The sequence below is a fragment of the Lissotriton vulgaris genome, chromosome 1_1 (assembly GCF_964263255.1).
Source record: "Lissotriton vulgaris chromosome 1_1, aLisVul1.2, whole genome shotgun sequence".
NCBI lineage: Eukaryota > Metazoa > Chordata > Amphibia > Caudata > Salamandridae > Lissotriton > Lissotriton vulgaris.
Window position 1 is genome coordinate 774,884,990 of NC_141685.1, and position 25,349 is coordinate 774,910,338.

Consider the following 25,349-nt stretch of genomic DNA (forward strand, 5'->3'; position numbering starts at 1 on the left):
TTAGGAGATTCCGGAGCAGTTTACTGTAACTGTAAAAAGTAGAACTCTGTGGTTCTATTACGCTGGAAGGAGGCAGGGCAGCTTTAAGATGGAGACACATACAAAGACATTTTGTTATAATACATATTTTATTTGTTGGTGTATGGTTTTAGAAACTTAAAGTCTGAATTTAGATGACTTTACAATCTGACAATGCCTGACTGCTCTTGGTATGCCGCCCTACATAAGCTTGAACGCTTTCTTACAATGCATTATTGTCCCCAAAGTCTGACTGCAGTTGAGAATTCTCGGTATGCATGAGTAGAGTGGTGTCTGTAATATCTTACAGGGCTACGTCTTTCTCTCACAGTGGCATGTTGTTTAATAGTCATCAAAGGTCATCAAAGGTCTACTCATACTTCATTTGAAGCTATAAGCTTAGGCCTTTACAAAGCTATATATTATAGAAAACATTGGTTTCTTGAAGTTAATAGATAAATTGAGCGATCTGCAAAAAACAACCTCACAATCACATGTTTTGTAAAATAGTATATAAAAGATAGACCATGACAGGGGGCTTCAGTGCTCCCCTAAGCTGCATGTTTCTGCTCTTTTTCCATCCTTCCTTGCCCTTTGGGTTCTGGCCTCTACCCAGGAATGTAACTTATGTTAGTAATCTTTAGAGACTTTTATGGACATCTGTAGGGTTAACTCAAAGTTGTATTGGCGGCATCAATATGGCTTGGACCACTTGACATAACATTTATTCTGGTCTTCTTTTGAGGTGTTCTAAAGGTTTTTTAGGCTGGGCCTCCTTCAGTTGGAGGTGTTTTCACCTTTGAACTGAGTGTTCGCAGCCAACCAGGTGCCCTAAATTATAGGTGTAGCTTTCGAGGAAAGGAGAGACCTCTTGTTTATTTATGTTTTGTGGTTTTATAGCACGGACATGATCCTGAGAGTTTAGAGGGCTTTACAAATAAAGGAAAGGTTACGGGTGAATGATTACATGGTATAAATGCATATATACCTAGGGGATAATAATTACCTGCCTAAGCTTACACAATTACAATAACAAAACCAGAATGTCACAGAAGAAAGAATACACAGGTGAGGGGAGGGCTGAAGGAGCAATGATGGAAAACGTCAAGTTGAGGACAAGTTACCTTTGAAAGGGAGAGGAAATTAGTTGAAAGTAGGAAACATGAAGCAGCCAGCAAGTGAGAAAATAACTGCATTAGAATAATGGAGGGATACACCTACTTTTGTGGTCATAGGAATAAAGACAAGTAAGGTAGGAATGTAGGTATCGTTAAGTCGAGAGGTATGGAGGTGAAGAGAGACACAAACTAGATGTACGTACGTAGGAGAGGAAAAAGAATGAAGCGTTCACAGTTGCCCTTAAATGTCAGATGACAAATCAGTTTTCCACAAATGACAATTAAGTAGCTGAGTGTTCTGCTTACACTGGCCTTCCTGCCCTTTTTGTGATAGCCATTTTTCCTGCATTTGGTTTGCACCTAGACTTTGGTTTCATCAATCTTTTCTGGTAATCTATGATGTAATTTAAAAAAAAATTGTTAGACATAACAGAAAGATATTGGACTAAAAATGTATCTGTTGCCTGCAACCCTTTCCCAATTCACCAAACTCAGCACTTAATACATCAGCTATCAGTTCATTATTTGACCAGGAGTACCAAGAAAAACATTGTGGTCTCTTTTTCCAATAAAATTACATGCTGGCTTGTCAACCCATCAAAGAGATCACTCAAAATGTACTTACTGCCATGTAAGATGTTCTGTATTTGGTCTAATTTCTAGTTCAAACCCATAACTATGCCTCCTTCTCAATATGTGTCTTCTAGAGCCTCCCTCTGTAGATGAGCTGGAGCCTCCTTACAACACACCCTACCAGGAGAGGGTAGCCAACCAGCGCATCGCATTCCCTTGTCCAGTCAAAGGTAAGCTTATATGAGAACACATATGCCTACTTTTGGTCAAATTGGCATACAAAGCTTACTTCAGGGTGTGGATTTCTCCATCATAGCAGCAAATATTGGTACCCCCCTCCCCCCCTCTGAAACGTCAGCTCTAGATGTGACCAGTTAATTACATGAGGCCCATTTGTAAAAGGGCAGCACAGTGCATGCAGTGGTCCAGTCCGATTTTGGGTAAATGTTGGGCTGAAGTACAATTATTGGAGCTATATAAAGGATATTGCATCCCTACATGCCGTTGTGATGTGTGCCAGTTAAGTGACACCATGCCTATTCTAAGACCTTTAGCATAGAGTAAAGATCATGCTAATGTGTTCACCAGTGATGCCAAGGCTTAGCATGTAATGTACCAGTAAGTTTTGTGTCCCTTTAAGCAAGTTATTTCATGGCACTTTGCTGGTGGCTGTGAGTATCTATGTTGAGGAACTGCTCACATTTTGTTGACTACTTCGTAAGGACCTCCCATTAACAGATACGCAGAAGAGGACTGAAACACAAACAAACAAATCTTACTCACTCTAGCATATGGCTGCCATTTTCTTCAGTTAGTTGCTTGTGATTTCACAGTGGCACCAGACGTGCATGGTGGATTGATACCATACTGTTTTTCTGAACCAGCCACCATAGTTTGCAGTGTAGGCCAGCCAGTTGAAATACGGATGAATAATGTAGGTGATTTCAATGCACCAAAATCATTGTGGGTGTTTTCCTTAAATATGACAGATCTTCCTTCGATATGATTATCTGCTGCAGTCCTGCCTCCCTTGGAGTAAGTGCAGGGTGGTATAAGCTACCATATGTTCTGAAAGAAATTATAGTTGCGTTCAAGTGTGGCCACCTTTATTGTTAGCAACAAGAATGCTCTTTCCTGACACGCTACCCGTTAGATGCAAATGGAAATGCCCCCTCTCATGGAATGCTCCAGAACCCTCTGAAAAACATTTTTGCTATGGGCCAGTTGTGCAATTTGCAATCCCATGTTTGCGACTGGGAATTTAATTTGCGATACGACCAATGTACTAATATGTTGCATTGCAAATTGCCCATTGCATGGAGTAGCAAATAGGAAGGTCACAATTTGCGACTCCCTTTGATTGGCTGTCAGTGCAGAGATGTAGAGGCTGTCCCAATATTTGATTTCCAAAAAGTAAAACATTTTTTTAAAAGCAGCCATTGAGTTTTAAATGAACCCCATTTGGGAAAGCAATCAATGGCCCCCTGATCACCCAGAGGCTAACAGCAACATTCACAAAGGGAAGGGTGTCCCTATGGAGCCCTTCCCCTTGCAAAGAACTTACCATCAGTTTTCAGATGTTGGTAATTTATCAAAGAATTGCAACTGCAATTGTGGTCATAAACCATCATTTATGTGACTCAGAATTAGGCGGAGGTGCCGCTTTAACAGCCCCTCCTATTGGCATTTTGAAATGCATTTCAAAATGGATTTCATACAAACCAAAAAAACATTTTGAAAAGCAGAAGTTTTGTGAACGAAAAATGGATTTGTACATCTTGCCCATCATCTCTAAAAAGAGTCAATTGTTCGCTTGTGAATGCCTTCCTGGGTTCCTTCTGCATGTGTTTCTTCGTATTGTTTCCATGTTGCCTGAGAATACTATTATTCCTGCCAGGTGTTCCAAGACCAGTCATCAAATGGATGCGCAATGGAAAAGATCTGACAGGAAATGAGCCAGGCATTTCCATTCAAGAGGATGGCACCTTGTTGATCATTGCCTCTGTTAGCCCCTATGACAATGGCGAGTACACCTGCGTGGCTGTCAACGAGGCTGGCGCCACGGAACGGAAGTACAACCTCAAGGTTCACGGTAAGTCGCAAGCGTCTCTTCTCACAGTATATTGCACTTGTAAGCAATTTTTTTTTCAATGTTTTGAAAACTATATTTTGATCTTTTTCCTTATTTTAGGGTGTTACTTAGTATGTATACAATCAAAGTTTTTTCGCATCAGATATTGAAGAAAAATTATACTTTACAAGTCTATCAAGTATTTGAAAGAGATGTCCTTATAACGTGTATGTGTTGACTTGTAGTTTATATCTTTGTATGAGTATTTACAATCTTTTATTAAATATGTTTTATCAGTGGCTCCTAATTCTTGTACTTCAAACATGATCTTGGAACATATGTTTTCTGGCTAAAGCAGAACTAAGTAGGTTTAGAGCCCCATGGAATTCACTTGTTTAACGTTTAAAGGGACTAGGAGAATGTGGGACTACCTAATCCAATTGTATTGGACATTGAGCAGTGACTGACTGTGATAAACTCCTGCTTAACTGAAGGCTGTAATATTCAAGAATGGAATTCGTCATGTTGAGGTGATTTTGTATTTACGCATTCATTGGTTTACACGAAGGGAATACATGAAAAAAAGTGTTGGAGGGTTTTACAGAGGGAAGATATGATTGGGTTTGGCAATCAGACACTTTCTTAAAAGTTCTTGAAGTTAGCGAAGCAGATGAGGAAGAAGTGGAAGATGAGCCAGCTGCCAGGGCCAGGCGAAAAGGGAGCGGGGAGTAAATTAAAGAAGTGCATATGACAGGGCTGGTAGGTACCAGCATTTCATTATTATCTATTTTTAAAAAGATGGGCTTTCAGTGTGTGTCTTGTTCTAAATTCCAGTGCATTTTAGTTTGAAAATAGTTCTGATTATTTTTGCAAATTCTGAATTACAGAAAAACCGACATACACAAAAACGGACGCACACAAATAACATAAAAACCTGCCAGCATCAATTATAGTAATGAATTTCATAATATTACAGATTACAGTGTTGCATCACTCAAAAATGGAAGAGCAATTTCTAACCTGTTAACTAGAAAGGTCAACTCATTCAAAAGTCTCCAGGTACAAGAGCCAACATTTTCTTATGTTTCTATTATAGCCTTATAGCCCGCTATGTGCTATGCCGGCCATTAAAGGCCAGCTACAGCGTTAAAGGCCCGAGCAAAAGGATAGGGCCTTTAACAAGGGAGCGGGACTTTAATGGCCAGTATAGCCCAGCTACGAAGGGCTGTAAGGCTAATAGAACATTCTGCCACTCGAGGTCAGAATGTTCTAACAAATAAAACAAAGCCTCTCGAAGCAATTTTCCAGACCCAAGGGTGTGTAAATCCCCTCGGGTCCGAGAGGCCTTTAATCACAGCAACAGCTGTGAACGTGGAATGTTGCTCTGAGGGCTTTTACCAGCCCAATGTTCTAATAGTGTTTAAGATAGCAATCTTGAGTATAGTTTTTCAAATGTAAATAGTATGTATATATTTCCCCCAATACTTACTTATTGCAGATCATAGCAATGTCTTGCATACGAATGTCCCCAATTCTATGGATTTTGCACATGTACGTTGGATTAAATTTACATAGTTTAAAGCAATATACATATTCTGTAAATAAAAGCGAGATGTTCTTTGCCAGTTAACAGCTCCTTCCTCTTTGGAAGTTCAGAAAGTCATAGCCAGATCTAAAGTCCATTTGCCTCTGGCGCCTGAATGGATATTAGGAGCTCTGTCCCTCACTCCTCTTGCCCCAGTTGTCATTATGTCCACCACTTCTGGGTGGCTACATTTTAGTGCTGTGAGTTTTTAGATTTCTTTGCAGAATTCACTGAAATGTACAAGGTACTTTTGATTAGAGACTGTAGGAAAGAAATTATCTGATATTTCTGCCTAATTGATGTTAATGTTCATTAGAAAATGGCAGGTCCATGATGTATACCAGTGTCTTAGCTTGGCAGGAAGTGAGCAAGGCTGGATAAAGTTTATTATTTGTTGGAGTTAGAAGAATTAGTTTTTGGGCAGGTGTCGAGCATGAGAAGATATGTATACACTCATTCTTTTCATTTGCCTGAGAACTGAGCACGAAAATGTCCTTGTTAGATTAATTTCAAAGGAACAGTTCAGTGCCAGGCAGAAAGTAGTGAATGGCGACTCCTTGACTTGTCCATCATTGCTCTCATTGGCTCCAGGTAAAGATTCAACACTATTGTTTATTACAGGTTTGTGGGTGCCACACACCAGTTCTCTGCCCAAACTGTCAGTGCCTTCCCGAACAGAAGACTCTCTGTTTTGGTCATGTTCAGTTGAAGACAGTTCTTGGACATCCACACGGCTACTGTCCACAGGCATTGTTTAAATCTTGCTTTGGTCAAGGTGGGGTCATGGTCCATGGTGATGATCAATTGAGTGTCATCAGCATAGGAGATGGTTTCAAAACCATACAACCTGATGAGTTTTGCCAGGGGAGTGTAGGAAAGCGAGTTTCTATTGAAGTAACCCCCGCCACTTTTTGCCAGACTACTGATGCACTTTCACTTGATGTGCCCTGGGTCCCTGCCACTCAGGTTCCGAGGGCCTTTGTTCTTTCCCCAAAACTAATCCAATTGGCATTTCTGGCCACAGGTCAGCCCCTGGTAAATAGTACCACAGGTACCCAGGGCACTGTGACGAGGGAAGATCTCTAAGGGCTGCAGCACTTATTGTGCCACCCTTAGAGGCCCTGTACCTTTACAGACACACACTGCCATTCCAGGCTGCGTGTTTTGGTGCTGACCTAAGGGTACAGGTGCATGAGGCCTGTACCCCTACAGTGTCTAAGTCCAGTCTTAGACATTGTAAGTGCACTGCAGCCATTAAGAGCATATGGTGCTAGGAGTTTGTCATAATGAACTCCACAGCACCATAATGGCTACACTGAAAACTGAGAAGTTTGGTACCACACTTCTCAGCACATTAAACCCACACTGATGCCAGTGTGGGGTTTAATGAAAAATGCACACAGAGGGCATCTTAAAGATGCCCCCTGAAAAACGACCTATCACTAGTGGCCTGACTGAGTGGCTGCTTTCAGCTGCCACCACCAGACATGTTTCTTGACCCCTGGGTCAAGAGCTGCTGCTCTCTGGGGCCTGAAACAATGCACATCCTGGGACGAGGTGCTAAGCCTCCTCCCCTAGGACCGACAGGGTTCACGAAGGGGAAGCTTCAAAGGCTTGCCGCCTTTGTGAGCTTCCCCAGGTCACTTGTTGCTTTCAGCAACTGGTCCCCACTGGTTCTGACCCCCACTTTGGGCGGGAGAACCGGCGGGAAAAACAAGTGAGAAAGAGAGGTGTGCCCACCTCTGCCAACTCCCCCCCTCATGTGGGCGAGGCAGCGTGAAGCACAACTCTCAGTCCCCGCCATCTTGCAGATGGGGGGACTCAGCCAACCAGGGACAGGCTCATGCCCCCCTCCCACTGGAGGGTGGCATTATAGGGGGTGTACCCACCCCAGGGAAGGGACCCATTGGTCCCTGCCTTTTACCTACCTGTAACACCCCCTAAATCTAGTATTTAGGGGCACCCCTGAACCTTGCTTCCTCAGACAAGAACCTGCAACGAGAAAAAGAAGAAGGACCGAACAGCCATGCAGCAGCTAACAAGAGGAATATACCTACTGATTTGTCCCCAGCCCTACCAGCCTGTCTCCCCCTCGAAAACCCCGGAGGACCTGTCTGCCTTCAAGCACAAAGACTTTGTCTCCAGTGAACACCAGATTTGGTCATCTGCAACCTCTGGCTCCGGCCGGACACATTGCAAATCCGCCCCACTCGAGCTTGGGCCGTGGAAGGCGGGTGCCTTACTGCTCGACCACACTACCACAAATAGAGAATAAGGTGCTACTTAACTTTACCTCTGCCTACCTTTGGGGTTCCACTGGACTCTGTGCACACTATACCTCACTTTGGTGTAGTACATACAGAGCCAGCTTCCTGCAGGGGGCCATATACACATTAAACAGTGATGGGCTCAGGATTGAGCCCTGTGGCACCCCCTTATCAATATATGAATGAGCTGATGCGTACTCGCCCAACTGGAACTGGTTTGTACATTCTGACAAAAAATTGACCAGCCATTCCAGTGCTTTGCCTCTGATACCAAACTCCCAGAATCTATGCACTAGAATCTGATGGGAGATGGTATTAAATGCAGCTGAGAGGTCTAAAAGAACTAGCATGGTCACCAATCCCCGATCTAATGCCAGTGTGATGGTGTCTGTGATCTCCGCAAGTGCAGCATCCGTACCGTGTGAGGCGTGAAATGCAGATTGGTAAGAGTAGATGATTAGATTCCAAATATAATAGTAGTTGGGCATTTCCAGCTGATTCTAAGATTTTGGAAAAAGAAAGAAGGAGGGAGATGGATCTATAATTTCCAAAATTCTGGGGGTCTGCTGTGGATATTTTTTAGCAGGGGCTTAATGTATGCTGCCTTCCATTTGCAGGGTATCCTAGCCAGTTTTAGGGAGAGATTACATAGATCTGTGATTGGGGTGCACAGAATAGGGGCTAAGGTAGCAATCACATGAGGGGGTGTTGGATCTCTCGGAGACCCCGACTTTATCGAATTTTATACGGGCTAAGGTCTGATCCTCAGTTATTGGGCTGAAACTTTCCAACATGCAGACAGGCGGAATTTCTTGGGATTCCTTTGTGATGGGGCCTACTGGATTTGAGAATGTTTTATAGAAGGTATTATTTTTTTGTTTAAAGTAGGCTTCAAGATTATCACAGTGTGGTTGGGATATCGGAATCGTTTGGTTGCCACTCTCAGGGTTTTTTAATTCTTTAAGGATTATGAACAACTCCCTAGATTAATTTTTTATGAGTCAATTCTCTCTGCAAAATGTGTTCTTCTGGCCAAATTACAATGTTCGAGATACATTCTCAGGGCAATTTCATCTGTTATTTGTGCATTTTCTGAAGTAGCATCCACAATCCTGCCCAGTTGCATCAGTTATTCAGAAAATGCTAGAATCAATTTACAATTCCATGGCAAAAAATTAACATTTTATTGGGTAGACGTACTCCATAAAAGATGTTCTTCCATATAGATTTCAACATTCCATGTAACTTTACAATGTTCATATAGCCCTGCTTTGATTTTAGGTGATAACAGACAATTTAGTTTGTGAAGAAAGTGGTAAATATTGAGTTGGAAAATTATCTGCTAGTAAAAACACTTTGACAAAATTAGCTCTCTCACATGGATAATAAATTGCATACCAATGCTGTAGTTAACATTGCACATTTCGAAGAACTCAGTTTTGATAAACAAAGGAAATGAAGCTAAGTGATATAATCTAAGATTAAATAGTTCAACTAATGGCCTCCAGGTTCCATAGCTGACAACTTGACCATGCTTCAGAGTTGAAATTCCACTTTCATCAAGAACATCGCTTTTCTTCTGAAGCTTGGCCAAGTCCTATAAAAACAAGCAGTTGTTTTATTTTCTATTTATTTTTGTAAATTGTATGCCTGGATGCATTATAAGCAAAGAGGAAGAAATTACTTTTGTACATGATCCAAATTAAGTTGACAGTTAACATATAAAAAGAAATAACTTGCACTCTTTCTGTATCATCTTTCAAAACAAAGATGCAGAAAAAAGATGTGGGCCAATGTCTAAGTTGTTGATCATAGGACTTAAAAGTCCAGATTTATGGTTCTGGATAAATATTTCCATGACTAGTGTAGAGCATCTGTGAGGATAAGTGGAAGTGGAAGGACCTGTGAAGGCAGCGCAGGTGAAAAGGACACATTCAATTAAATGAAAGATTGGAGTCAAAGTCACCCACAGACTGCGTACCTTGAGATCTGTCTCGATGGCCAGAGAAGAAGGTGAGTTAAGGGGAGGTTCTATGCAGCAGAGTGAGGACCCAACTGCTGGGAAACATTGTCTCCATTGAAGATTTTTTTTAAAAATAGGTGTTTATTTGATTGCCGTCCATTTTTAGGTCTCGCCTAGCTATCGCGTAAGCGATACTTTGCGAGATATTTAGTAAGGGGCTTCTGAAAGTGCTCCCAAAGGCTGCAGGCGGATTGGGTACAGTGCAGGTGCGCCGGTGGCGCGCACCATTTGTCAGCCTGCGTGATCACTTTCGCGGCTGCTTTGATATTCTCAGTGAGCTGCGTGGCCACCGAGAACATCAACGTGGTTGCAAAAGTAATCACAAGCATGTGCGCTGGGCGCGTGCACCACTTGTCAGCTTTAACAGTGCTTGGCTCACGTTAGTAATTAAACAAAGCACAGCGCTTTCGCAGCCGCACTTGTTTAAACTTTGTTTTTCTCCCTCTTTAATGCTTAGGCAGGTTTCGCAGGTTGCTTCAAGGATGCTTATTGTGGAAAAGTACAACCTCCTCCCCCAATTTCTGCACTTTAACTAACCATCGTCAGAATGTCACTTTCTACATGTGCGTGTAAATTAACGAAACTAGTTTGATTGCTTAAAGAAAACAAACATTCACAGCCTACCTGAAGGCATCTTTAACTCCGACTATATCAGCCCTCTGCTGCTTCTCTGATCAGTTTCCCTTCCCCGCCCCCTTACTCTCCTTTACGCAACTTCTAGAGTCTGCACCTCCACTGCCTCTCCCCCATCACAATCTTTCTGCCACTGGCATGCAAAACACGCCTAGGTCTGTGCAGCAGACACATTAACCAAGGCCATATTTACTGGGACTGAAATGTGTGATCTGCTTAGATCTTTAGAGTAGTGGTATTTACATTAAACTCTTAGCAGTCATCATAGGACTGGAGCTGTGGTTACAGACTGCTTTCTGCAGAAGTCACCAGCTCTGACTTTTCTTACCGGCTCTGGAACCTCTCTCTGCATTTTGCAACAGCTGCATTAACACCTTGCGCTATCTTATGGTCTTGGAGCCAGTTGCCACACATTGACGTACAAAGCCAGATGCGCATTCATATATCATGCACAATTTATGGGTTTAGGCCGTGCTCTGTGTGACCCACATACAATAAATGATTGACTCTAGGCTTGATTAAATATAAGCCAGGAAGAGTAAGTTAAAATAGTGGCCTGAACACAGGCCAGGGACTACTTCTTTTTGGGCTAACAGGCATGAATCTATGAAACTTTGTATACTTGCCTACCCAGTTGAGAAGGCAACAGTTTACCCTATCATCTGTTGTACTTATAGTTGTGTTGCTGCTTTTCTAATCTGGTGTTTTAGTTTTGCCCTTAATTGGTAGGTAGGATGTGCCCTTGTGTTCTGCTCTACTATATGTTTCTCCAATGACCCCATATCTGTGAGTCCGCAATAGGTCCTTCACGAAGGGGACTTCTCCTGCCGAGCACTAGGTTTTGTAACAGAGGAGGCGCAATTAGTGCAGCTGCGTTTGTTGGCTATGACTTGTGAGTTAAAATACTGTTTTAACTTGTAAATGCCACTTAATGGTCACCCATAGAACGTTCTCTTCATCACATGGAAGCAGTTGCCTTAGTGACATCAATATTTTGTGTCTAAATTAATGTACAATTACATTACAAAGGGATTTTGTTTGTTGACTGTATAGCTGTAATAACGTTTGTTTGGTTTTACTGCTATTAGTAATGTCAGATATACCCCCCCTCCTTAACCATCTTTGACAATCATCACAATTTTATATGCTTAACATACAGCTGTCCTAGAAAACAGCAAATTTGATTTATGTATTGCAATTACACGGTTTTCATGTTTCTGAACCATACTGCCCTCTTGTTCAAATGGATGATTTTTGGTGAGTTCATTTATACTTGAAGAACATTAGCCTTAGGTCATGTTTTCAGGCTCGTGTTTTAGTCTTGCTTGTTTTCTAAGCTGCCGCATGATGATGTGCTCATACAAAAGCCTCATCACACAATTGAGTGAAAGGGGCCCTGGTTGGGAAGGGGCACGAGAAGGCCTGCATAGGGGCCAGATGTTTTTCTTACCTTTAAGCGTTTAGATAGATTAGTCCGTCTACAAGTCATATTTACCGAAACGTCCCAGGTCTTTCCAATTAATTGTTAAACTCCTTCTTTTGACCGTCCTCAGTGGTGAGGTCATGTTTTGTCTTTGCGCGCTCTTTAAGGGCTGGTAGGTTTAACTCTGTTTTCTGCGTCGGACACAGAGCCCCAGCCAGGCTGAACAAAGGAACACATGGTGCTTGCAGGGACACGAGGCAAACGGATACTCCACGGAGGGGTTTTCTCGAATTCATTGCATTGGACTGCCGAAAACCCAGCCCACAGGCTCTGTGCTCTCAAGAATAGGCTGTGTACAGTTTAATTATGGAACATTAAATAAGTATTTTTGAAATGATTGCTATGCAGGTTTAAACTTTTTTAATGACTAATTGACTAATAACTATTAAAACAGAGGTCTTTCTTTAATCAAATTTGTGTTCACGGTGTCTCAAAAGTCGATCCTTAATTGTTTTTAGAATGCTATTTATGTCTTTTACTTATTCCAACTGAGGTAATCGCTGTCCTCGTACCTACCAAAATATCAAACATTCCTGCAGAAAAATGCAGCAGTTTGGCAAACATTTGACAGAATGACTCTAGTTAACGGTTTAATAATGAGCTATCTCTTCTCATGTCGGCGTCTGTGTAGTTACAGCGGTTCCTTTGCTTGCTGACAGCACCCAGATCACCCATCACTTCGCATGTGCTGCTGATAGTTGAGTGATGGCTCCTGGGAGTGCGAACACGTAATTTCCATCATCCTGTGGGTCCGTGGCTGAACTTATCTGCCCCATTGTGAGATTGTGTGCTTAGCCTTGCCTTGTTTGAGGGATCTGGAAAGAACAGTTTGGGTGACTAGTGGGCGGGAAAGCGACTCCCACAACCACGCACACAGCCACACACACACAACCACACACACGCAAACCACACACACAACCACACACACACACCACCACACACACAACCACACACAAAAACGCAACCACACAAACACATACAACCACACACACAACCAACCACAACCACACACACAACCACACACAACCACACACACATCCACAAGCCCACACACAACCACACACACAACCACAAGCACACACACAACCACATACACACAACCACACACAACCACACACACAACCACAAACACAACCACACACACACAACCACACACACAACCACACCATCAGTGCACACTTTCACCAGACACAGACACCATCAGTCATCAGTGCACGCTTTCACTGGGCACAAACACCACCAGCCGTCAGTGCACGCTTTTACCGGGCACAAACACCACCAGCCGTCAGTGCACGCATCCACCAGGCACACACCACCAGACGTCAGTGCACACTTTCACCAGGCACACACACACCATCATCCATCAGTGCACGCTTTCACCAGGCACACACACACAACCAGCCGTCAGTGCACGCTTTCACCAGGCACACACACACCACCAGCCACCAGTGCACGCTTTCACCAGACACACACACCACCAGCTGTCAGTGCACGCTTCCACCAGGCACACACACCACCAGCCGGCAGTGCCCACTTCCACCAGGCACACTCACCACCAGCCATCAGTGCACAATTTCTATAGGCACACACCACCAGCCATCAGTGCACACATCAATTGTTAATGCATCCACAATTAACTATTCTAGCAATCGCGGTATGGCGCACTTTACTTTTAAACATCATATAAAGCGAAGCATGCCACCATTGCTACAAAAATAATTACACATTTTTTTGGCCTACAATTTATAGACTTTTATTGCAATTGGTGTTGCAATATTTAGCAATGCTAATAGCTCAAACTTAATTAATGCGAGGACCTGTTGCATTGCAAATGCTTGTTGGTCATTGGGAAGAAACTTTTTTGCTGATCAGTAATTAATCACATCCTCACATATTCCGTGGCAATCAAATTGTATCAGTGTGCATGTACTAGCTGAAGTTGGGAATGCTTTGAACAGTCTCTCGAAAGGACACATGGGTACAATATAACACTTGGGAGAGAGCTGAACTCTATAGGACACCACAGGAGATGTTAGTTGTTAGAAAAGAATAGCCTGAATTCACATGTTGCATCCTATTTGCTACGAAATACCTTGGCCCTTTGTGTTGTCTCACTGACCTCCCCTGGGATTGCTGGAACAGCAGGCTTGGTTTGTATTTATTATTTCATCTATAGTGTCAAAAGTCACAGAGTGGTCAAGGATGATCATTGGTCCCTGGCATTCATCAGATCATTTTCATTGCTTATGATAGAAGTCTGACTTGAAATCACTTACATGATTGCTTAATTCCAGGTAATTTAAGAGTTGTGAAATCACAACAGGTTTAAGAATCTTTCAGATAGACAGAAGGCAGGTGATCTGCAAGTCTGTGTAAATGTTACAGAATGTTTAAACTGATTAATGAATTTGGGGCTTGTTACGCCAAGCACCAAAAAAACTCATAGACTGGGGAAAGATTACGGTTTGCAATCTGGGAAACCTTTTAGGGCATAATAGCCTGTGGAAGGCTTGCTTTGAGATAGACCAACTTATACATCACTGGATAGCCCCTGCAAATCTGCAACCTTAAATAAATATCAAGAATATGGTCAGTTCCTGACATTACTGGAAATGTTAGTTTGATTAGTTGGCACCTGAAACTGATATTAATTTTGCTCTGAACATGTCGGGGTCGTCAACTCAATCATGTATATTGCAAGACATAAGATCTTCTGGTCTTCAAAACCTTTTCAAATGCCTTTAAATGTTCCTGCTACTCTGTGGCAGGACGCAAAGCTCTTCGATTAGTAACTGTTGATGAGGGCTCAAGTGTCTTAGATTTCTTACTAAAGAGGGGAGCTCCCTTCTAACGGTTTCGTTGATGTAACTTTGGAACTGCAGATTAGGATTTCTGTTTGCTCCCCTAATGGAAGCAGGATAACATCTTGAAATGCGTCCATGAGAGCATTATCTTTGATTTTATTGAGATTTATTATGCAAGAAGTCAGACTGTTGAGCCCCAGCAAGGTTGTGATTCAAGTGCATCAATTGATTATTCACAAATAATAATACAAGCATACTGCTTAGTTCTGTTTTTACTTTTTAGTAATGAAATGTTAAATCTGCAGCTGTGTACAACGGAGACACAATTGATGGACGATTGCTTTCTCGCCCTAAGTGGCACGGGTATACCCATATGTGGGTCTCGGGCTCACTGTGTCACTGGAATCAAGCTATCCTGGTTGAAGAGGGGTGAAACCCCGAAATCATTCCTAGGATGCCTGTTTCTGGTCCAGTGAGGACCTGGCTTGGCAGTTCGGGCTGGACTGTTCCCATGAGGCACAGGATCAAGACTGATTTGCATATGGCCAGATCTAAACTGGGATGGCATGGTGAGCAAAAGAATGATGGATTTAACCCAGATATCTTGACTGGGGTGAATGTTTTGATTTGTTCTGCATTCCATCCATCAATTGTGTGTCTTTTGCTTTCTCGCTCTAAGTGTGCCAGGTAAGCCCAGATGTGGGCCCCGGGATCACTCTGCCACTGGAATCAAGCTATCCTGGCTGAAGAGGGGTGAAACCCCGAAATCATTCCTAGGATGCCTGTTTCTGGCCCAGTGAGGAACTGGCTTGGCAGTTCGGGCTGGACTGTTCCCATGAGGCACAGAGTCAAGACTGATTTGCATATGGCCAGGTCTAAACTGGGGTGGCGTGGTGAGCAAAAGAATGATGGATTTAACCCAGATCTCTTGACTGGGGGTGAATGTTTTAATTTGTACTACATTCCATCCATCAATTGTTGGTCTTTTGCTGTGTGCAACCAGGCATAAGGTGTCAGCCTTTACCAAATGTAAACAAAAATGATCTGTCATGTTTGGTTGTTTAAATTCTTCGATTTCTAGCTTATTTATTGCCCCTTACGAGCCAAAAGGAAAACGTCCCCATGCTAGGATATGCTTTATTCTCCCTGTGTTGAACTTCCTTTCTGTTCTTTTTTAATCATGTATTTTGCTATGTTTATATTTTGATTGCTGTAAAATACTAATATTGTGTGTTTAGGCATTTTGTTTTCCCCACCGTTAGGGAATTGACTACTCTGTGGCACTAACTCCGATGAACCATATAACTGTAGCATCCCAGGGAAGAAAATCTCTCAATATTAAGCTGTTTAATATATTAATTTAAGGAGAAATTATAACGTGCCCTTATTCTTCTGAGGAAGTTTCTGGGTGCACCAGTGGAATAGTAGGTCAGTTATGACTGATCATAGGGAAGGTTATAATTGTGCCATAGCAGGGAATACCAGGCCTGTCAACCCAGTCTCTTCCCATGTCTCAAATGCAAGTTACATTCTAGCTTTTCCTTTAACTCTGAACTCATTCTCTTCTCTTGTTGCAGTCCCTCCTGAAATCAGAGATAAGGACAAGCTGACTAATGTGTCTGTGGTGGTCAACCAGCCCACAAGCCTCTTCTGTGACGCATCGGGAAGCCCACCTCCTATTATCACCTGGTACAAAGGCGATGAACAGGTGGGTGTGTATGTTAAGACCAACCTTCAAGCAAAAACTAAAAGTATGCTCAAAACACAGAAGAGTAATTTGTTTCAACAAAGACTTTGGTGGAGAAAGGCTCCAATTCCTTTTACTCCTGAAATCGGAATCCATTTAATATATCTGCACCCATTTGGTGGCTAATCATTTCTAAAGATGCTTTTGCTTTCTTTTTTTTTGCTTTTTAGACACAGCAAGGCCTTAGCATCTCAGCCATTTGATGGAAAAGAAGAGTTTAACTGATACTTAGGGGGCTGTTTTCAAGTTTATATTGTTTTATTCAAATGTAAAAAAAAAAAAAAGAAAATCCACCAGAAGGTGTTCTTGAACTCTGTTGGGTTTGTGAAAAAAATATGGGCTGTTTATATAATTGCTTCTTCTGCAATTTGTTTGCTAACCTCAAAACTATATGAAAGTGCCTCTTTTTGTCATGGTTTTAACCACTTTTTGCCACTAGTACTGATATTTTTTGACTGATGTGCCTTGGTTCTCTATTAACTACGCCCATATTCCAGTGCTCCGTCTCCAAAACAAAGTAAAATGGTCTATTTGTGTTACAATTGGCATACACTTTAGTATCCCTGCAAGTACCTAGTAAATGATTCCCCTGGTACCTCGGGCATGGGTACTAAAGAGGGTCCCTAAGGGCTGCAGCATGTATTATGCCACCATAACGGGCCCCCATACACATTGCATACAGACTGCCTTTACAGGCTGCATGACTTGGTGCAAACAATGTGTGAAAACACAACATGGCACACTCACTGTGTACAATGCCAAAGCCACTGCATCTAATGTATGTCACCCTTACAGCAGGCCTTATAGCCCTCAGACAGGGTGTATTATATTACATGTGATGGCATATCTGCATGAACAGATATGCCCCTGTGCTGTCTAGCTTAATTACTAGACAGTACAAGTAAACAGGGAAGCCATCTTAAGTATATGTACAGGGCACTGGTGATTACAAGTTCCCCAGCTGCATGATGGCTTTACTGAAACCTATGGTTTTTGGTATCAAACACCTTGTCTTAATAATATAGGCCTTTCAAATTCAATGATCTAACTTTCTGGAAAGTTAACCAATGTTGAGGATCATGAGATCAATTCCTGTGATATTATAAGGGGCTTGTTAAAGTGTGTGATGTCACTTCTGCTACCCCTGGCATGTTAATGAATTGACATTGATGTACCTTTCCCCATTGACTTTACTGTGTAGCATTCGAGGCTACCACCGCTGAAAGCACCTATGCACCGAGACACCCCACGGCAGGTAAACTTTAACTGTTGGTTCTTTCTTGGACCTTGGCTCCTACTTACCTTAAGTCCAGAAGAACAGTATTGTAAGTCATCTGTAAGTGTACCTATGACGTTAATGTTTGTCCCATAGGATAAAATTACCACGACAGAGGCTCCTGCTGTCATTGTCTACTGTTTTTGCTGTAACATTTGATAAAGTCTAAAGCACTTACTTAATTCCAATGATCTTGGTGTTTAAATTATATAAAAATATATGTTATTTTTCTAAATGGGAGTGTGTGTCTCATTCATTGACTTCAAATGCTTAACGCTACCCCCTGGTAAGTCTAAAGAGCTCGCCCATACTCAGTGGCGGCTCCTTCCCACTGCCTGGAAGCAGTAAAAAAAGGAAAAAATAAGACAGACTCATAGGGTCTCCAATACAGACAGCAATTTATGCGCACATGCAACCTTCAAGAGTATTTTTGCATGTTAATGCTGCTACTGCGATCTAGAAAGTTTATAATTATTTGGGGTAATTCCTAAAACAACTCACATGGAGTATAAAATCCTGGTGTGAGAGTAAGCGAGCATGTGGTATGTAGAGGTTGTAGGGAGATGGAGTATCTCCTGTAGTGTACGGTCGGAGTTTGGGAATGCACTACGTCTCCAATAATCAATTAAGAACTATTAGACTCACATGGGATGTCTAATCGGACGATGACCAGTAGGTGTAAGTATGGGTGAGAGAGCATGTTGAGTGCATCAGTTGTAGGGAGATGGAGTATCCCTGAGATTTGCTGGGTGTAGTAGGCGAATTGATGTGTCCTTTTGTAACCCTCAATCAATCAAAGTCTAGCAGGCAGCACACCTGGATGGTGCGGGCAAGGCTCTCCAATTAGGGGTACCGTGTGGAGTGGCAATGACATTTTTGGCAGAACACAAATGATAGGGCTACAGGATTATTTATTGAGTTCTCCCCAAGGGATATCATCATTCAACCCAACCCTATGTGTGAACAATCTGAAAATCCACATTTGCTCCTTTCTTAAACGTCCTTCTTGTCGTATCTGGGGGTATGTCTCCAGGACAGTCCATTTTGATCATCAAAGGTGTGCCCAACAGTGGTGAATGGGCACACATCTTGGTAATGGGGCACACATCTTGGTAATGGTATTTCTGCATCTGATGTTTCTGTGATGTTCAGAAATTCGTAACTTAACAGCTCTAGTGGTCATCCCTCTGTATTTTAACTGGCATGGGTAAGTAATCAGATAAATGCAATTGTGTGTGTTACAGTCGGTGTGCTTTTGTTGTGCCTATGTGAGGGTGTCAGTAAGTTGGACCTTCTTTGTCGGCTGTGTTAAGGGACAGATGTTGCAATGGCCATAGGGATGGTGGCCCACCACCGGAAGCAAATTCCAAAGTTGTCTCTGCACGGGAGTCAAGTATGTTTTGGCCACGTGTTGATGAGCATATCTTTAAGGTTTGCTGTTCTTCTAAATGCAAATCTTGGGAGGTTGAATGTGAGTTAGTCAGTTTGCAGGATGCCCCAGTGTTTCTTGATTACTTTCCTAATGAAGTTAGACTCTGGGGTATACGTGGTGATGCATGTCAATTCATCAGAATGGGTTCTTTCTCATGGTTGTTGTTATGTGCTCTCTTTTTGTAGGAGAGTTGGGTCTGCTATCCTATGGTCACCCCAAATTTTTGCTTCACTGGTTTATGACTTAATGTGGCTGTGGGCCTGCTAATCAGACCCACAGCCTGCTGTTCTCTCTCTAAATTACTGCCAATGCACTCTAGGCGCATTACGAATTGGAACTGGTTCACCTTATAGGCCCCTGTAACAGTGTACCATAGGTACCCAGGGCATAGGTGTAGCCAAGGCACACCAGGGGCTGCAGCATGTATTGTGCCACCCCTGGCCTGGCCTCCATATTTTGACACAACTGGCTGATCTCTCAGCTGGGGTAAGTTGGGGTAATCACCTCTTGCTTAGATATAGTATCCCTATATCTAACCTTAACTGGACACATGTTAACCTATAAGCCATTCCTATGGAAGGCCCCTGCAATCCTGGGGGCAGAGTGTGTGGTTTCATGTGAGATGGTGCTCTAGCATGAGCTGAGCCTGTCTGCAGCTGTCGGGAACAACTCCCTTAGCTGTTCCGGGATATTGCCATACCATATACTCTTAAGTGCATTATAATCCTCGCGGTTATATGCTAACTTTGGTTTGGCTTTATCAAAACATGTCGAGTAAGTTGTCATACGATTTGGAATACTATCCCCTCAACAGTTCTGCCGACGGGGATAGCATTCCACCCTTCTAGAGGGACACGACATGTACATAGCCTTAACCCCGGTTAAAGTTAACCAGAGCCTCAGCATCACAAAATGGATGCTGCCACCACAGGCACAAGTCTGACCTCCTGCTGCTGGGAGTCCTTCCAGCGAGGGAGGCTTGGACAAAGGGTTTCCTGCCTTGGGAGGTGTGAGCACCACCCCAGACAGGATTTTGTGTATTGAGTAGGACAGGGCTGAATAGAATCAGACATGCCCGGGGCACACAAGGTGTCCTCGTGCATAAGCCAGTCCAAACCGGTCCTGGGACTTTCCAGACCCAGGCCTGGCGAGGAGCCGGACAAAGGAAAGGGGGTGTAACCGCCCCCCTTCCTGGTCCCACCCAGAGGAGGGACCTAGCAGGTGATCCACCCCTCAGATTGGGAATAAGAGTGGGAGCAGTGCCAAAGCACCTCAGATCATCCCGAATCAACTTGAAACTAAGAAGACGACTGGACTTCGACGTTCTGCTGCACAGAAGACTGAAGAGCATCTCCCTTGTGGCCGAGGAGTGGCCATCCTGTGAACACAGGCACCTTCCAGCAACTCGACGTCTGCTTTGCCGCCGCCTCCTGCCGGAGCCCGAGCCCTGAGCCCAACGAGACCCAGACTACCAGACTTCTCACAGCCCGATTCACAGTCCCTGCAAAGAAGGGACCGGTGGAGGCACCGAGAGACGTGGGACCGGACATCTTGAAAGGCCCCAGAGAAGCTGACTGCGCAGCACCCGAGGCACCCTCGATGCTGTGCTTTAGGGTTTGAGAAGCCCCACAACCGAGCAGCCCTTGCACCGAAAATCAGCCCCCCAGCATCTCCACGATCTGCGTGGGGCCCTTTTGCATCGTGCCACTCGACTCGCCATCCCGGCCACTTGCCACGTAGTCAGCGGCCATCTTGGCGATGAAACCTACGATTTACACTGCGGGTCTGGTTGCTCCAGACTTGCCCTCACTCCTGTAAAAAGGAGCACTCGCTCTGACCTTGCTGGTTTGAGTGATAAGCTTTTTCCACTTCCTGCGTGGCTTGCATTAGCCAAGGCCTGTTTGATTCGATGAAGTTGCAGACACTGCCATCAGCTAGAGCCTTTGTGGGACAGCTCGTGATCGACTCCTGGACATCCTCGACCTCTTCGTGTCCACGTGGCTGCAGTGAGAAGCTACACCTCATCGCCTGTTTCCAACCGACATCGCCTGGTTCCATCCTGGTTCCACGGTAGTCACTGGCTAGTGACTTTGAACATTGTCCCCTCTGTTTTCAGGTCTTCACCACTTCAGATCCACCCTTGAATCCACCGGAACTCTTCACATCGAGCCGCCTGCAGCATCTTCAACTCCAAGCACCCTCGACCTGCGTGACGAAACCCGACACTACTTCGCACCTGTGCACCCGCTTCCTGTGGGTGAGGTAACTCAGCAACGCCGGTGTTCCTACTCCCGTAGAGCCCTCGGTGATGACTGCTAAACAGTAATAGACTATGGCTGTCAGTCAGTTTTTTGTAAGTTTTGAATTCAAGTCTCCTTCAGAAAGATTGATCAATAGATCTAGGAAGAGTTGTTCTCTCTCAGAGACATTGGCAGTAAATTTTAGGTATGCATTTAGATTGTTAATTCACCCAACAAATATGGTGACCATAACCCTGTTTCCTATCCAAAAAATGAGTATGACGCCATGTTACAATATTCTCAGTATGAGGATTGGTAGGGGAGAGAATATGTTTCTCTTTGAAGTTTGACATGTAAATGCAGGCCAGGCTCAGGGCAAAGGTGCTGCCCATTGAGGCCCCTTGGATTTGGTAGAACAGGTGGTCATCAAACTAAAAAAAGTTTTCTGTTAGGGCTAAGGTTGCACATTCTATGATGGAGCTTATTGGTGTTGGTGATGCCCAATTACTGGACCTTAGGATATCTTCGACAACTTCAAGTGTGGCCGTCTGGGGGATATTGATGTTCAAGGCCTCAATATCCAGGGTGACTGAGAGATCAATCTGTGGTCTCTTGACATTAGTCAGTGCAATCAAGTTCAATATGTCCCTTGTATCTTGAACAAAGGACGGTGTCTTTTTGACCAATGGTTTCAAGAAATGGTCACAAAAGTTTGACAAAGGTTCCAATAGAGAGCCTATCCCAGACACTATGGGTCTCCCTGGTGGAGGGAGGATGCCCTTGTGAATTTTAGGTAAGGTATAGAAATAGCATAGTCTAGGATTTTTTGTTTGTCAGGAATCTGCCTCATTCTTTAAAATCCACCCTTGACTCAGAGCAGAGGTGACTATGCTACTGATGTGCACTGTCAATCGGATAGAGACTACTAGCCGCAGATTTTTTCATGTAGAATTATCCCCAGGCGTGAGACTGGATCCGGAAAATCTTTTTGCCACAGCATCCATGAAGGCAGGGACGGCAGCACGTAACTCCGCCCCTGTGTCGTCTGCGCACGTGACGTCAGCGAGGTCACATAAGTCCCACCCTGGCGCGCCTACATCAGTTTTTTCTCTTTCCGCGTTCAACACGGATCGGGTTGAGCTCTGGCCTGTTTTCAGTCCTTCTATCCCTTTATTCATGTTTGGAATAGTGTGCGAATGCCTTCGGGTTCAAGACGTGTCCCTCTTGTGCACGTCACATGTCAGTGATGGACCCTCACCCAGTCTGCGTGTGGTACCTGGGTGGGCACCATGACTCGGAGAGCTGAGACACATGCCAGCACTTCAAGTCTAAGTTGCAGGGGGGGCGCCGGATGAAGTTGCTGTCGGCGCGCTTATCCAGGTCGGTGTCCTTTCAGCGTTTGTCCCCTACCTCGGGAGCAAGGAACCGCCAGTTTCATTTACGACATCGTCTTTCGCCCCAGCCCCAAGGGCATGGCTCACCGGCTGGTAGGTCCTTCAGTTTGTCTCCGAGGCCTTGTCCTCCTTTCGCGGTGGGCGCCTGCTCCCCCCAGGACAAAGCGATACAAAAGGGGATGATGGACGGAGCGTTTGAGCAAATCAAACACTCACTCCCAGTTAACTGATCTGGGTGTAATCCATCACCATGCTTTAGCTCACTCAGCCACCCCAGTTCAGACATGGCCAGATACAAATCAGTCTGACCCGGTTCCTCATGGGAACAGTCCAGCCCGAACTGCCAAGCCATGTCTTCCCTGGACCGGAAACAAGCATCCTGGGACCGGTTTCGGATTGATAATCCTCATCAGCCAGGCTATCTTGAATCCGGTGGCCAAGTGAGCAAGGGACTCACGTCTGAGCATACCCTGCCAAATTAGGGCGAACAAAGCAATACAAAAGGGGATGAGGGACGGAGCGTTTGAGCAAATCAAACACTCACCCCCAGTCAACTGATCTGGGTTTAATCCATCACCATTCTTTAGCTCACTCAGCCACCCCAGTTCAGACATGGCCATATGCAAATCAGTCTGACCCTGTGCCTCATGGGAACAGTCCAGCCCGAAATGCCAAGCCATGTCTTCCCTTGACTGGAAACAAGCCTCCTGGGACCGGTTTCGGATTGATAATCCTCATCAGCCAGGCTATCTGAATCCAGTGGCCAAGTGAGCAAGGGACTCACGTCTGAGCATACCCTGCCAACTTAGGGTGAACAAAGCGATACAAAAGGGGATGATGGACGGAGCGTTTGAGCAAATTAAAAGCGATACAAAAGGGGATGATGGACGGAGCGTTTGAGAAAATCAAAGCGATACAAAAGGGGATGATGGACGGAGCGTTTGTGCAATACAATAGCGATACAAAAGGGGATGATGGACGGAGCGTTTGAGCAAATCAAAAGCTCCCCCCAGGACATGCGCTCCCGCCTGTCGCCTCCCTAACTGCCATTTCCCGGCACGGAGGTGACTAGGGCCCAAATGACAGCCTACGCTGTGGCTCTACAGGTTTCTTTGGCCCTTTCCCCACCTCCTGAGACGTCCGCGGAACCCTTGCCTGATGCTGGGACTTCCACGGAGTCGCCGGTGGCCCCGGCGCTGAAGGTCTCGGCTCCAGGTCGTAGGAGAGTGGCGCCGTCAGAATGTGGTTCTTCGGGTCTCCCCTCTTCGGCACCTAGCATCCCTGTCTCGCCGCAAATCCCTATAGGGCTCCCTGTGGTGTCACAGGTGATCGCCGGGACCCCGGGCTTGCCCCCGGGTCTCTCTCGGCCCTCTCAGTAGGCAGCTGCCTCACCAGAGGTCGAGCTGGCCACCAGTTCGACGCCAGGAGCCTCCCTCCCCGGCTCCAGTGGAGTCACAGGTGGAGGCGGGATCTTGGGGTGCTTTCCCGGGTCCCCCTTGATCCTGGGCGCAGGCGGCTGCTCCTTCTGGGGCCGAACTGGCGCCGCAAGTGGCCCCTCCGGCGCCGCATGACGCCGATCAGGCGCCGCTGACTACCTCCACGGAACCGTGCCGGGATCTGGATTTGTCTCCTGAAGTCTCTTCGTCTCCGGAGGTCTGTCATCTGTCAATGTGTTCCTCCCCGGAGAAAGGCTGCCGTGTAGTTTCCTTTTCGCCGGCATCTTCTAGGGGAGGCTCTTCGCCGTCCTCGTGGCTAAAATCCTCGAACCCTTCTTTCCCGGGCCTGCGGCTGGCTTCTCACCGGCATTTTCTCCTTCTGAGGCCCTTCGGGTCCTCATTCCTCGGTGGTTCCTCCACTATGCCGGGGCTGGCCGCTTCCCCCTGGAATTGGGGAATGGCAGCTCAGTCTGTGATCGTCGTCCATGGAGGACTTGCTTTCACCTCCGTGGCGCCTTACTGAGGCCACTGGTGCCTTTGTTTGGCTGCTGGTAGTCTGAGGATGGGTAAACCTGTCACTCAATTTTCTACAGACCACCACAGGGTTCTGGTGGACGGGAGTGGTTCCTTCTTTCTGAGGCATCACTCCATGATTCCCTTATGGGGGCCTGGAGGCGTCCTGCCACGGGTAATCCAGTGCCTCAGGCGCTTCTGCACAACCATCGGCCAGCTCCGCATGACCCGGTCTGTCTTTCTTTCCACCCTTCTACTCAAGGCACTCTACTGCATACTACCTTTCCGTGTTTGCCTGTGGTGTTGTTCCCTCCGTCTCGGGAGGCCCGATGGTTTGATTCATGGGGACGTAATGTCTTCGCTTCCTCCAGTGCTGCCTTGAGGGCGCTTAACACTTTGTGTGTGTTGACCAGGGCTACTTCTAGCCTCTGGGGTTCGGTGGAGTCCCTTCTTTTTCGTGTCTCTCATGAGGGTGCCCGCGCTGATCTGCGGGCCCATGCGTTGAATGTTGAAGAGTTGGCCGCGTTTATTTTTCGTGCGGCTTTGGACGTCACTGATGCTACTGGCCGTGCTATGGCTACTTCTGTTCAAAAAGGGGACAAGGGAAGGAGGAGCTACGCCAGCAACCAAGATGGCCACATAAACTCCCGGCTCCGCCGACCTCCGCCAGCACCTCGTATATCCTGCAAATTATCCTGATTTCACACCGGACTCCCGTATGTATGAGGAGTAACTG

General features: G+C 45.1%; 1 protein-coding gene across 1 annotated transcript in view; it reads left to right on the forward strand.

Moving 5' to 3' along the window:
- The window catches only part of HMCN1 (hemicentin 1), a 1,183,532-nt gene that overhangs the window by 546,245 nt on the left and 611,938 nt on the right, over positions 1 to 25,349 (forward strand). The window contains exons 25-27 of the mRNA XM_086956029.1: positions 1,844 to 1,939; positions 3,607 to 3,801; positions 16,153 to 16,283. Of these exons, the coding sequence (XP_086812155.1) occupies positions 1,844 to 1,939; positions 3,607 to 3,801; positions 16,153 to 16,283 (422 nt within the window). The remainder of the gene's footprint in view (positions 1 to 1,843; positions 1,940 to 3,606; positions 3,802 to 16,152; positions 16,284 to 25,349) is intronic.